Source organism: Hermetia illucens, chromosome 3 (genome assembly GCF_905115235.1).
Source record: "Hermetia illucens chromosome 3, iHerIll2.2.curated.20191125, whole genome shotgun sequence".
NCBI lineage: Eukaryota > Metazoa > Arthropoda > Insecta > Diptera > Stratiomyidae > Hermetia > Hermetia illucens.
In genome coordinates this window covers 141,283,791-141,298,918 of record NC_051851.1, presented here as the reverse complement: position 1 = coordinate 141,298,918, position 15,128 = coordinate 141,283,791, and the positions used below count along the sequence as shown (strand labels likewise).

At 43.3% G+C, this 15,128-nt stretch overlaps 1 protein-coding gene across 3 annotated transcripts in view; it reads left to right on the top strand.

Moving 5' to 3' along the window:
• Positions 1-11,511, top strand: part of LOC119650776 (probable serine/threonine-protein kinase DDB_G0282963) — a 220,328-nt gene extending 208,817 nt beyond the window's left edge. For all 3 annotated transcript variants that reach the window (XM_038053884.1, XM_038053883.1, XM_038053885.1), the window contains one exon: positions 8,499-11,511. In XM_038053884.1, coding sequence (XP_037909812.1) covers positions 8,499-10,648 — 2,150 coding nt within the window. In that variant the 3' untranslated portion in view covers positions 10,649-11,511. The remainder of the gene's footprint in view (positions 1-8,498) is intronic.
• Positions 11,512-15,128: the final 3,617 nt, after the last annotated feature.

Genomic DNA, 15,128 nt, shown 5'->3' with positions numbered 1-15,128 from the left:
GCTGGGAGTAAAGACCGTCACTTCTATTTTTTTGGATTAAGAAGGCACATGATGCTGAAATCTGTTTTGCTAACGAATTATTTCCGTCTATGTTACATTCCAAGTTACCAAGTATTCAGAGGGCATCCGATTCACTTGTGACGTCGTCCAGAGATTGCTCAAAGTCCTCAAAGTTGCTGAACTATCACTAAGGATGTCGATGCATTCGGAAATCACCTAGATTGACGTTTTTAGCATCACATATACTTCAGCTTGACCTTGGTATATTACCACAGAAAAAGCATCTCCTTCTGTTTTTTTTAATCTGAGAGGTAGACACCTACTTGTAGTGTCCGCGGCTTGCGACATGGGCAGTATTTTTGTCGCCTTTTCCAAGGACAATCTGACAATATACTTCTCGCAATTTCCAAATTCTCATCCCGACATTCATTTATATCCAACATTTAACATTTAAAAGGATTAATTTTAGTTATTTAAAAACAAAAACCTAATAATTGGTAACTTTCCAAGGTCGGGGTTAGCAAAAGATGAATTAGTGGGAATTTGACCGGTTGATGAGGTTGAACGACGATCAGCTGGGTGGAGTGTGGAAGGGATGACTGGAGAGCTGGCTTCTTGACTATTCGAGGAGGAAAATGACTGTGGTGATGTGATGAAATTAAAACAATTCGGGAAACCGGAAGCTAGACGCTTCAAGTAGAGAAGGTTTTGTGTGTTCCTATGTGAGGAACGAGTGTATAGTAGCTCTATATGTACATAGTTAAAAATTCAATTACCCTCTATTGTTAAAGAGCTATTTACAAAAATAAATTGATCTAGAAACCATTGTATTGATAATAGTCAACTTCGTACGCTTGCCACTAGGAGTTCAATATTATTAGCAAATGTGATCACTTCGATACTAATAGGCGGATTTCCACGAAACGCACGCATATGCACGATATTATCCTCTATGCAAGCTGCTCCTAGGATAAGCCTAAGGAGATATTTCAGTTAAACTCAAAAATTGGTAACATACTATTAGAAGTTTATTTGGGAAGTTATCGGAATGGGACATATTTTGAGGCTTAGATTTCATATAAACGCATTACACTTTTTGGGTTAGTTGACTTCCGAAAATTAGTCCTGTCTCACTTTAAGTGTGTACATTTTCACTCCTTATTCGAATAACCAGCCAACAACATCAAATCCCACTGATCAAACGGAAAGAATAAAGATAGGAGACTACAACTTTGAGACAGTTGATAATTTCTCCTATCTAGAGTCGAAGATCACAAAGGATAACAGCTATGACGAAGAAATCCCCGCACGATTGTTGGCTGCCAACAGAGCCTATTTCAGCTTACAAAAACTGTTCCGCTCGAAACGTCTCGCCATAATGTCAAAGCTCTCACTGTACAAGACTCATGTATTCCTCGGAGACTTGGGTTCTTAGCAAGAAAAATTGCGAACTCTTGTCCGCGTTTGAGAGAAGAATCTTCCGGCGGGTCACTTAATCCGTATGGATGAGGATGACCCAGTACGGAAAGTCTATAAGGGCAATATCTATGGTAGAAACAGAAGACGAAGCAGACCCTGCCTGAGATGGACCAGGACACCAGGCGGCTTTTAAGGATTTGAATTGGTGGACCTCGGCGCAAAATTGGGATGTCTGGAGTTCTTTAAGGCAGACCTAGACCGGATATCGGTTGTTGCGCCGTTGATGATGATGATGATTCGAATGTTTTGCAATTTACCTCAAAATAAATATCAGTTTCGGAAAGTACTAGTCGTGACCTTACATTTGACACCACACCAATGAAAAACATAGTTTACATCCTTCTTTTGTATGTATGGGGAGCCCCTTTTAAACTCTACGTAAATTTATGTCACTCATTCTATACATGGGGGGTTTCATATTCCCCATATGTCTACCAAATTTGGTTTGGATTGTTGTAGCCTTTTCATTGGAAAGTGCTTGTGACAGGTAGATAGACGACGATTTCAAAGTAATTGAGAAGAAACTGGTAGGTTGACTGGAGCCTGGCCAGTTTTCTATTAATAATGGAAAAGTTTTCAAAAATCGCCAATTGTAAGCATTGATCAAGCAGCTTGAATTCCCTCTATTTTAATAGGCCTTAAGAGGATCGAGAATGTCGACACTGATCGAAATGGCTTTAGTTTCATCCGATTGAGTCAGCAATGAGTGATCGCCAAATATTGGGAACACATACATCTGTTCAACTTTTTCCAATGGTTAATCATCAATCCACTCTATTTATTTCATACTTTCTAGCCAGTTGACGCGTTACCTCCTTTCCTAACACATATCGACAGGTCAAAATCAAGGCGCGTCACCTATTTCTCAAATTCAATACGCGCTCCATCGAATTAATTCCTGGCGCGCTAGCGAGTAAAGTCTGTTTTAATAGTCAAAACGCGATACTGCTGGCGTCCCATCCAGACTGAATAAATTTATATAAATGGTTGCCGTTCACCATTTGGTGGGGTATAATGCGTCTACCACCCCTACGTGCCATCTTAGAAGAATGGATTCCACTGCATGACGTAGCCACAATGCTATTGTAGCCTCTCCATAAAGTGTGAATTATCCACTGCCACTTCCATCTTCCGATCACAGTGCGTTCGGGTGCCAGGCATGTGCACCAACCAAGTCCTTGGTTTGAGGTAGTGTCAGGCCAGCGCACTCCGATGATACGAGGCAGGTATTGACGAAAGCTTGAAGCTTTTGGATAACGATGGAGTTCACTTTCCATGTGCTACTCTCCTATAGCAGCAAGAAAAAACACTAGCACAGAACAGTCTCAACTTAATTTTGGTATTGGGATAACTGAATGCTGTTAATGCGTCGGGCAACGATGCTTCCTTGATATACAAATTGATCGACTTTTTCGATGCTCTGCTCTGCATTGACGCGTGTAGAGAGAGTGCAATGACCCGTTAGATTGAGAAACTTGGTGTTGGGGTTTATCTTCCGTCTAACTCTGGAAAGAGAGTCATCCAAATTCATTTCACCAAGGTCCATAACTCGGTGAAAGAGCAAACAGATGTCATCAACGTAGTCGTTGAGGAAAGATGTCATCGTCTGCCGAATTCCTCCACGTTCTCCGAACAAGGCAGCATGAAGAGCGTTACTGGTAACAAGAACAAATAATATCGGTGACAGGATGCTACCCTGGCGGATTCCGCTTTGGACCTAAAATCGTCAGAGATTTTGCCCCGCTACAGCACAGGGCATTGTGCGCCATCATATGTCGCTCTGATAATAGCTGTTAGTTTCACCGGAATGCCCTTCCAGAGTAGAGCGCCCCAGATACACTCCCTGTTCATGCTATCGAATGCTTTCTCGAAATCAATGAGCAGAGAAGATCTAAACTCCGTGCACTGTTCCAAAATGATCCATAGAGGGTTGATGATTTCTGTACCAGTGGAAGCCCCCCAACTCTGCGGGGGGACCGTCAAGCCTAGTAGCATTATTCCGTTTCAGTGCACTGTTGGGCGAGGGTTACTCAGAATATCTCCGTTCGATCAGCAAGATAGCCCTCCCATTGTCGAGCGACAGCTGTGTTATACAAGCGGTTGATGTTGAACTTAGAAGTGGCGGACGCAACACGAAAGCGAACGTAAAAGATCGCCACATAGTGATCCCTGTCGAGGCCGATGTTAGCCCTCTCTTGTTATACACAACCAGAAGACAACTCCTAAATCTACTACTGATCGCAAAGTGGTCGATATGATTGCTCATACGGCGTCGGTCAGTTGAAATTCAACTGACCTTATGGCAGGCAGTGAAAGTTGCAGAACCTCCCACCGTTACCGTTGCGGTCGCAAAGACTGTGTTTCCTCATCACAAGTCCGAGCAAGGTGTTGTCAGATCCTACCTTAGCATTCATATCACCCATCACGATCACAATGTCACATTTAGAAAGTCCGCGCTGAACTGCGTTTGATTGCTCGTAGAAAGCACCCCTCTCCATTATATCAGTTGGTGCATAGTTGCACAATTGTGATGCTCCTTAACCTGGACCGGAATTTACCAATTAAAAGTTGGTCAGGAACCGGCTCCCAGGTCAAAAGAGCGGGCCTTGCGGTAGCCGCCAAGAGAAACTCGATACCGTATACGCGTCTGCTACCGCTTAGCTTTCCAGAGTACAAAATCATTTTGCCGCAAGAGGGAGAAGAGTACTCTAAAGGAACCCCACTATCTTACTTCGCTTAGGCACAGAATGTCCAGTTTATATCGCTGGAATTGTCGCTCAAATTTGAAAAAGCGAGCATTCTGAGGATTATCGCGACCGTTATCGAGGAGCGTGCGCACATTCCAGGAACCAACCATAGTCCGGTTTCGATAGCCAAAGATCATTGCCATGAGGTCAGTCCCTATTTGAGCCGTTGTTGACGTTTCAGTAGGAATAAAGTTTCAAAATTTGCAGGTTGTTACGATTTTAGCCTACTCCTTAGTTGCGTTCTTTTTTTCCCAACTTGATGTGCTTTTATCTAATTTCGATCATGACAAATATCTAAAATAAGTTTTAGCAAGAAAAAAGTAAATAAGATCGAAATAAATTTACTGCTTGCAAAGTTTTATCTTCCTCTAGGAAATCAATGAATAAGTCGTCCCATAAAGGATCCTCCGGTATTTCCCCGTTTGCATTGAATTCTCTAGCATTATTGCGTACTCTTCGTGACTTATTTTGTACTTACTTCTTATCGGTTTCCCCCCCCCCCCCCCATCTTGTTTCTCTTCTGTCTGCGTACGTTTTGCTTTCCCCTCTATTGTTTTTCCTTAGTTAGGTTCGTTACCAATAATTTTGAGACTTCTGGACATTTTAGAAGAGCATCGAAGAAACTTCTTTCTAAATCTTTGAAAAAAAATCCAGATTCAGTTCTTGTTATGAATCATTCCCTTATTGGCCTGCTCTTCTCTCGTTTCTGATCCTTGAGAGCTATGTTTGAACTGACTGACCATGCACTATGCACATTTCGTAACAGAGAAGGAACCCAGCTTCGTATATCGCCTGACAATTGGCTCTATCTATGTTGACTATACTGCACCTCATTCACATGAAGTTAATAATCAGACACTTCGATGATATTCTGCAATAATATTCTGCAAGGGGGTGTACACGAGGAGCCAGCAAAAGTGGCGCTATTTGTCCTGGGTCCGAGTTACGGTCGTCATGATTGTCTTATTACTATGGATTTACCAACTGCACAGCATTAAATGTGATGATAATGAAACTGATGCGTAGTCTCATCGAGAATAAAAGGAGGGAGGGAAGGATCAATAATAAAACTAAAGGGACGATGTGGATAGCCTTTTCTCCACAAAGAGAGCATAAGAGAGAAGGAAAGGAAATTCGGAAAATGTCACTCGATATGTCATTCGCTTAAAACTTTTTCAACACCCTGGGCGCCTGCCGTGACCATAGGGTAATTTTTCTCAATCATATGCTTGATCTGTTTGGAGTCGGAAGGTTCTCAAATGACCACTTTGCGTACCAGGTAATCGTCGCTTCAATCGGCCTTTTGCTCGCTTCCCTTGACTTCAATGTACAGACCAATCTTGATATATGACATATCATTGAAGACGCATCTTCGCATTGAAGACGTACTCTGTCTGTAACCATTCCAAAATATGAAACAGCCTCACATACTTATCCGCTTCTATTGACAGTACCCTCCCAAATGCGTCATCCGGTACATAAAGCGAAAACTTTTTCGGAAATTTATGCGGCGGTGAAAGTTACAGGAACCAAGACCATGTCTCTCCTGCAGATGTCCGAGCAAAGTGCTATCAGAGCGCAGCTTGGCATTTAGGCCGTCCACCACAATCACAATAACACCTTTAGGAAGCCTCTCCTGAACTGCATGTAGTTACTCATTAGAGGACTCCTTTTCCTTTATATCGCCTTGCATAGCGATCGGCTTTACCCGGCAAAGGATTCGCGTCTACTACGATCCTACTTTCCAGAGTACAAAAGCATAATGTCAGAAGCTAGGAAGTTAGGGAAGGCGAGCACTCTAGATCGCTTCTATACCGTTGTCGAGAAGGGTGTGCGCACATTAGAGAAACCAGTTATAAACGGTTTTCGATAGTCAACGGCTGTAGCCATGATCTGGGATTTGAATTCAAGTTGTAGTTAAACAACACATAGTAACGCAGAGATCCAAATATATGGATCGATCACCTCGTTAGCTTCAGCAAGATTAGCTTTTATTAATTCGCTTAGTTCGACCAACTGTGATTAAGATAAAAATAAAACTAGGTAGCTTGCTCCTACTAATATTTAGAAGAACTACAAGCATTGGAACGATAACTATTTTGTGATTAAGATAAAATTCAGCATTTCAGGCACATATCATAGGATAAAAATTGATTTTTAGCGCTATTTAGTGAAAACCAAGTATCAACATGTGGTTGCCATTTACCCCTTGGTTACCAGAAATGCGCCGTTACGAACCAATTGTCGGTCATCCTGCGAGAGTAAATTCTACTGCATGTGTAGCCAGCAATGCGATAGTTGCCCCTCCTTAATGTGGGCCCTACCCACTTTCACTTCTGCGTTTCGATCACAGTTCGTACGAGTGCCAGGCATATGCGCCGACCAAGTTCTCCGTTTGTGATAGTATCAGGCCGGCGTATCCCGATAATACGACGCAGACAGGTGTTAAGAAACGCTTGGAGCTTTTGAGTGACAGTGGAGTTCACTTTCCATGTGCTACCCCCATATAGCAACACAGAAAGAACATTAGCACAGAACAGTCCCAACTTGATCTTTGCGTTGAGATGACTACATTTCTTGATCTTAGACAAGGCAGCAAAAGGGGATCTTGTGTTGTTAATGCGTCGAGCAACATCTAGTTGGATGCCATCGTCGGCAGAAACCACGCTTCTTAGAAATACAAATTGATCAACACTGTCACCATTATTTTTTAATGCAGATAGAGAGAGTGCGATAACCCGTCAGACTGAGAGCCTTGGCTTTGTTCGTGTTTACCTTCAGTATAGCTCTATTTACCTCTCTTTCCAAATCCAGAGCCATCTGGCCAAGGTTAATGACCTGGCAACAGAGATATCATCAGCGTAGTCGAGGTATTTGAGGAAAGATATCATAATCCATTGGATTCCTCCACGTCCTCCAGACGAAGCAGTATGAAGAACATCACCGATAACAAGAAGAAATGATATCAGTGACGGGATGCAACACGTGACGTTGTGCGCCATCATATGTCGCTCTAATAATAGCTATTAATTTCTCCGGAATGCCCATCGAGCGTAGAGCACTCCAGATGCACTCCATGTTCATGCTATTGAAAGCTTTTTCGGAATCAATGAAGAGCAGGTACAACGAACATCTAAACTGCACGCTCTGCTCCAAAATGATCAGTAGGGTGTTGATACTGGAGGATCCCAAGCGGAAACCAATCTGGTTTCTGTCGATCAATCTTCAATGTGTTCCAGCATTATTTTAGTTATTATTGTAGCAACGGCAGGGAGCACATAGATAATTGTCACACTTAAGCGTGCCCTTCTTCCCCCTCAGGGAAAAGTCTTGCGTTCCCAAGATTTCCGTACGAGTGGAGGCGTTGGATATGCGGGAGACCGTCAATCCCAGTGGCTTTACTCCGTTTGAATGCATTAATAACCAAATTGATTTCTCTGTTACTTGGAGAAGCAGTCCACAAGAGAGAACCTTGTCTGATGTGATACGGTTAAGAACCGTGGTGAAGTGTTCTTTCCACCTCTTCAGTTACTGATTATCGTAAATGATAAGTCGACCATTAATATCGTTCTCAGGACCATCGAAAGATTTGCGACCACATGCGGCATCTTTTGGCACACACTATGGGATTTCGCTCGTGTCGGAGTTTGAGCGGATCACGCCCGCCATCACCCTCATCCATCAATAGAGCCTTCCACCCTTTCCGTTCGTCGATCTGTTTTCTCGCTTCTATAGTCAGCCAGATCTTATGACTCCCCTTCCAGACGTGGCCAGCGACTTGTGTAGCAATCGAGAAAAGACCCTTTTTCGTAGCAGCCCAACGCTCATCGATATTTTCACCCGGGTTATTCAGTATATCTGCCGTGAAATGAGTAAGATAGTTCAAGCGAGATCTGGTTCATACCAGCGGAGAAGTCACTCAGAAACCGGTTCCCAGATCAAGAGAACGCGATTTGCAGTAGCCGTCAGAAACAACTCGACACCGGATTCGTGTCTACGACCACTTACCTTTCTAGAGTACAGAAGGACATTACCCTAAGTAAGGCAAGATTGGTCCCGTTTTAGGACAAGCAGGGGACACTTTGAGTGTAATTTTAAACTTCACCTCACAGGGCTCTATCAATACTGCATATCCAATGCACTTACCAGGTTTTCCGGGTTGTATAAGATTTCTCATGACCTAACTTCATTTGAGATACTGTTTATTAATTCGATTATATATAACCCAAATATACCAATGAAACTAATTACTTCTTAATTTTCTCTTTTTAGAAGACCACACTGAAAATGGCTCATCAAGTGACGAAACAGTCTCATCATCCTTCTATGGAGCTAGACGCAGTGTTCGCTATACTAGTAAACGTAACTTCCGAGAATATATGCGGTCGCGCTGTATGACCATCGACGATCCCAGTTTAGATAACTCAGAAGAGAACGGTGCTGACAGTAACGACAATTCAACAATTTACGAAAAAACAAATGCATTTTCACGAAAAATCGAAAGGCTTCATGGAGTTCGACGTATCGAATCATTCACCGATGAAGCTGAATTGGACAGTGAAAATGACTCCACAAGGACAATAAATCGACGGAGAGGGACGGGCAGTGAGTCCCAACTATCACCTTCGGTAAATGGCAGCGGTAAAGATTATGAGAGTGATGAGATGTTCATGCCTGTAAAGTCACGATCATATAGAGCTAAGAAATTTGCAGAAACCTCGCCGAAACAGGAGTTTGAAGCGTCAACAGACGATTGGTATGCCAGTGCCAGTGATTTAGATGATTCCGAAAATATAAGGGTTAAACCTTACGGGTACAATGCAGTGAATCCGGTTCTGGAATGTGTTAATCAGATATTGCTGCAACAATCAATGGATGAGTGCATTATGGATGGACCACCATCGCTCGAAAGCAGCGAGAATGCTAGTGGAAGCAGTGGTGGCGGGAGCAGCCAGCAAGAAGGAAGAGGAGGTTCACGAAAGCGAGTTCATTTCTCTATCAAAAATAGTATGGTTCATGTTCCACGCGACGATGAAATGAGACCAATATCCAGTTCACCATTAAAAACCGTAATTGATGCTAATGAACAAAAGGATTGCAATTTAAATTATGAAAGTATTTACAGCAACGAGTACGAGCGTATCGGGAGCGAACATAACTCATCCAACCTTTATGTTGACATGGAATCTAAATTTGGCCAAGAAGATCGTTCGATGACAATTACTCCACTCAGCGATAAACCTCCAAAAAAGCCGCCAGCGCTCCCACCGAAGCCAGCCAACCTAATAAAGTTCAAGCGTGTTCTTAAAATCACGCCTTATTGCCCTGTAGACTCTATTAAAGAGGACGAACCCAAAACCAGTGAGGGAGGACAAGAGCAGGCCGAAGAGCCTGATTATTGTTCCATCTCAGAGGTAAATGAAGCCATCACTAGTGTTCAAATTGTTGCGGATGTTCATAAGTCCGCTGATGATGATTTGTCCAGTCAAACAAGTGAAGCTGCCCTTTCCCAAAAGACTGACGATGCTGAAGAGATCTTTGCTGATGTTCCAAAGTTGCCAAATGTGGCGGCGATAATAGTTCCAAAGTTAAGCAGCAAAAGCTCTGTACCTGTAGATAGTTTTACAGTTAGGGAATCAATTGGCAACCGAGAACCTACGAAAGGATCTCAAATTCCTAATATTCTTGCCGAGATCAATAAGAAAATGAATACAGTCCCGAACATTCATTTGACCCCACCTACAACTCCGTCTAAGACTGTGTCCTTGCCAGGAGTCATAGCTATCAGTCCTTCGAAAATTCCTCCAGCAACTAAGACTCCCCAGACTCCTACCTCACCCGCTGTCAACGCCATTAGTGTTCCTCTAGCTCCTGAGCCGGACAAATTGCCCCTTCAAGCGGAATTCGACTGGTACAATTTGGACGCCGAGTATGGTAAATCCAATCAACCGGATGTTATAAAGGAAACTGACACCAACCCCAACTCCAACTTGGAATTCCATCATCATCACCATCAAATGATAATGGGAACCGTCAACGAAGTGATTGAAGAGAACGATGGCGATGCTGTTCAAGATGCAATTAATCAGTTGGACTCCACCGCCGAGCAGAGTGTTGAATATAAACTCGATGAGGAGTTCTGCTTGACCAATCAACCGGATATTATCAAGGAGAATGTCTTTGAAAACACGACGAGAACCAGAACCAAATCGAAGACAGTTTGCAATGGCTTCCCGACGATTACTGATGAGAGTCCTTGCAGCAACGCTGGACGCAATAATGGTGCAAGGGCGGGAGGCAGCGAGCAGCAGAGAGCTAAAATCAATCGGAAAAATTACAAGAACTTCATGGATGCATCCGGGTTGAGTGTGAAGCCGTTGCCTAGACAAAGGAAAATTTATTTTTCAGGACCATTTGTTTAACTTTGCAACGTGAGGGGGTGGATTAAGGGAGATGAACCCCTGACAGTGTGTGATTTTTATTGTCAAATTGAAGTTGATAATTCCCTTCTTGAACGAGACAGTTCATGTATTTCGATAGAGCCTTTAAGATTGCATTGGAACTTTTATGAAATTTCCTATTTCCTGTTTTAGATCGTCTTCTCCGGAAGCCTCTAAGATCCTGTCTGTTTACTTTTGTCATTTTGTATGTTCAATTGCATTTATAATTGAAGCCTTTATTTGTTAGCGAATATTTCAGTAATGTGTCTAGCAAATTAGCCGCCTATGTTGGATTTTCGGCCCAATATATAGTTCCAAGATTTTCCTCGTGTTTTTTGTAAATATCTGCTCAATCTACATGAGTCAAGGATTATTTAAAAGTGTAATTTATTATCTGGACAAATTTATATAGATAAACACTAAATGTATTGTGGAGATGATAATATTTACTGTGAGAAGGCACTTTGTGCGTTATTTATAACTTATTTTAACTGAGGCAAGGAAATTAGTTCAATTCGAGTTTGAGGAACCAGTGGTAGACGTTAAACATTGTGAAAGTGATGATACGTATGTGGATATATGTATTTAGCAGATACTGAACGAAGGTAGAAGGTAGCGAAAGTAGGAAGTACTTAGTTTTTGTTAGTCCGGTCCAATTCATGTGGAGCTGAAACCGAAGATATTTGTAATGTTGGTATGGCGGACCGTTGACAAGATACCTCTATACGCTTTTAAGAAGGAGAACTAAATAAATATTAGATTGGAAATTTATTGTACCTAAGCAGTGTATTATACATATCTATTGTATTGAGTTATTTTTTTGTTCAAACAACGAATTTTGAAATTTAGAATTTGTGCTTTCTTTTATTTCCCTCCCTTGCTTTGACATAAATTATTAATGAAGATTGCTTGCAAAGAAGAAGTCCTTTTGTTCTAAAATAGGGGTAACACTCTTATAGACTTTCCGAGCTGGATTATTCTCACCCATGTAGATACCTGTCTATAGCAGCCGATTCAGCCGGATTTTATCCACAACCAAACGACTGCGGGATCTTTAAGAAAAGTCTTCGTTATAAATGCTACAAAATCGCCAATTCCTAAAAAAATCGTCGGGGGTACCCTTCCCTCTTTCTTGCTTGACCCAAATCTCAAAGGAACACATAAGAACTAAAAAGATCGTTGTCTCGTACAGAAGGACCCTCATCAGACCTGATGAGAGAGGGGTGGGTGAAAAGGGGCATACCCTTCGAGCCCGGAGTGTTCTCAGTAGCCCATAGTAAAAATTCCTATCAAAAAATTTTCACCCCCGGGCTCCACGCGGTGAGAGATTTCCAGTTTAGAACAGTTTTCATAAACTAGCTGCCACCAACTGTGCACAAATTTCGCCAATACTCTGGTTGGTGAGCAGTTCATCAAAGTACTCCTATTGCTCCAATGTTCCCATACTTCGGAAACAAGATTTTCCCTCTTTATCCCAATGGGATCATCGATGTGTCTATGGCGCTTCATGCTGCCACGTATTGGTAAGACACTCGCACCTGGTGTGGTTGCTTTCCCAACTTCTCGAGTTCACAGCCCTGTTAGTTTGGTAGTTCTCTCAGCCTTCCTTTTTAAGATTTTGTGTAAAGCAAAGCCTTATTAAAATCGGTTCACTATCTGTCTGTCTGTCACACCCACTTTCCTCAGAAACAGCTGATATATTGACAAAAAATTTGCTGAGAAGGTAGGAAATGTGTCAAATGGAAGGTCTCGTTTAGAACTTTTCAAAGGTGGCATCAGTTCTGACACTCCCAGTATAACATGGTGTATAGGCTCCGAAATATCCTCCCTACTGAAATCTCATCATCAACGGCGCAACTATCAGTACCCGGTCTAGGCTTGCCTTAACGGGGAACTCCAGACATCCCGGTTTTGTGCCAAGGTCCACCAATTCGATGTCTCTAAAAGCTGTCTGGCATCCTGACCTACGCTATTGTTCCATCTCAGGCAAGGTCTGCCTCGTCATTTTTTCCAACCATAGATATTGTCCTTATAGACTTTTCGGGCTGGATCATCCTCATTCATATGCAACCTGTTGAGCCGAAATTTATCCACAACCAGACGGGCGGTACTGAAATCTACTCAACTAATAATAGTATAACAATCTATTTTTTAGAAAGACTGGATATCTTCTTTATCCTAGAATCACAAAACTTTGCAGTACAACACTAATTTGAATAATATATATGGTTGCTTCATCTTCCCTCGGACATCCCGAAACTATCACACTCCTCCCCTGCAGAGTCGGAGAAGGATACCTTCTACGAGGCAGTTGAGCGGACCCTTGAAGCCTGTCTCAGTTAGCAGTTGCTGGAAGTATCTGGTTTGCGCGGAAAGCGGTCCACAAACATATGTGGGCTTCTCCAGACGGGACCACTTTCAAAAAAATTGACCACATGCTGATTGAACGCGCCACCTCTCAGCCTTGAGAAGTGTCAGAACATATAGGGGGCCAATATAGACTCGATCACTATCTCGTTGGCATGATGCTCCGGGCTCGAATTACAATACCAGCTGCAATCCCCTCTGACAATCAGGTGAGAGTGAATACTGAAGCCATCCATAACGCAACCCTCCAGAACACTTATAAGGGGAAATGGATGCCGCAATAACCTCAGCTTACAAATGCTCTGGAGATGAAACATCAATAAATGATCTTCACAACCACCTGAACAGCGTTATCATTGATACGGCTACAAACACACCTGGCTCTAGCCGCAAGAAAAGTCGGAACGTAGGCTAGCAAAGGAACCGAGCGGAAAATCGACTTCACAGAGGGAAAAAAGAAGCCTGGGAAAACCGTACCAGGCGCGTAAGTTTTACCAACAAGTCTGAAGAATGAAGCTTTATACACCTCGATGCTCATCTTGCCGATACAAGGAAGGAAATTTGATTTTCGACAGAATGGGGCATATCGAAGCGTGGCTGTCATCCTGCTAACAACAGGTAGACAAGCTACTCAGGCGGGTGAGTTTCATGTCGTGGTGAGTTTTCCTGCGCTGCTTTGGTGTGGAGCTCGGGTGAATCTCCGCTAAGCGGCTCCACACTACCCCACCGCCAGCTGATACTTGGTTTCCCCGCCCGCCAATTTTAGGGGCGCAGATCGAATATCCCGGGACGTGCACCTTTCTTTCCCGAGACCAATACTTCATATGGGCCCTCATATGGTGGTCGGAGGGGCTTCCGGGAAGCATTCACGCGAAAAAGGAAGTATGTGCAGACGTCCAGATCCTTGTGGGTGTTAGCCGTCGAAGAATGACGGGATGGTCGAGGTGATTTTAGTTTAGCCGCGGCGTCCTGGAGGAATGGCAGAAACCCAGTGGTGGAAAGGGCTGATCTGGTATCAAACACAGGCTAGCGATTCTGTGTCTCAAATTCTCACTGTATATTAGCACGGCGGAGCTGGCGGCAAATTCTTCACGATGTACGTAAGCCAAGAAAGACAGGACTTTACGACCACGAAAAGTCATCGTGTGCCATTATAACTGCGTTCAGTGTCCTATGCCAGCGTTCCAGCATCCCATTGGATTGCGGGTGGTACGCAGTCGTCCGATGACGTTTGAAGCCTAAGAGTCTGCTTAACTCCGAAAACAGGGTAGACTCGAACTGCATTCCCTGGTCAGTAATGACTTCGGCAAAGGGGTACGACGCTTGATTGTGCGGAAATGTCAGTCAGAGGTATTGCCTCAGGCCACCGCATGAACCTATCGATGATTGTGAGGCAATACTTAAAGTCCTGAAAATCTCGCAAGGGGTTAATATTGATGTGGATCGTGTGAAAGCGCTTATCAACCGAGGGAATGAACCTACTTCTTTTTGTCCGTGCTTGATGACTTTACACTTCTGGCACGCAAAGCACTGTCTGGCCCAGGAATTAACATACTTATCCATTGAGGACCAGAAATATTTGCAAGTGATAAACTGATTCGTTGCCCGATTGCCTGGCTGCGCCAGATCTGTACTCCATGCAATATTTCCTTATGAAAAGTGGCTGGAATATATGGCCTAGGCCCTTTTTCAGGGGTGTCGCATAGCATTTCTAAGGTTAAGCTAAAAAGGGGAAACTCCCGAAATTTGTATTTGGGGTTGCCTCTGAGGCTTTAAAGCACTGCGTTATCTTTCCGTACCTCGCCGATTACCGAAAAATCAACCATGGCAGGGATTTGACCTCTGAAATGGATGACAAGCGTCTGCAACTACATTGTCCTTGCCGGACACGTGCTAGATGTTCGAAGTAAACTGTCTTATGAAGTTCAGGTACTGAAATTGGAAAGGGGCGCTTTGCCGGACTGCTTGAAAGCGAATCTTTGTGACCCGTGGACACTGAACGGCTTGCCTTCTAGGGTATATCGGAAGTATTTGATTACCATGTACGCGGCTAATAGCGCACAATCGTAGGTGCTGTAGTTCGGCTGAGCAGTAT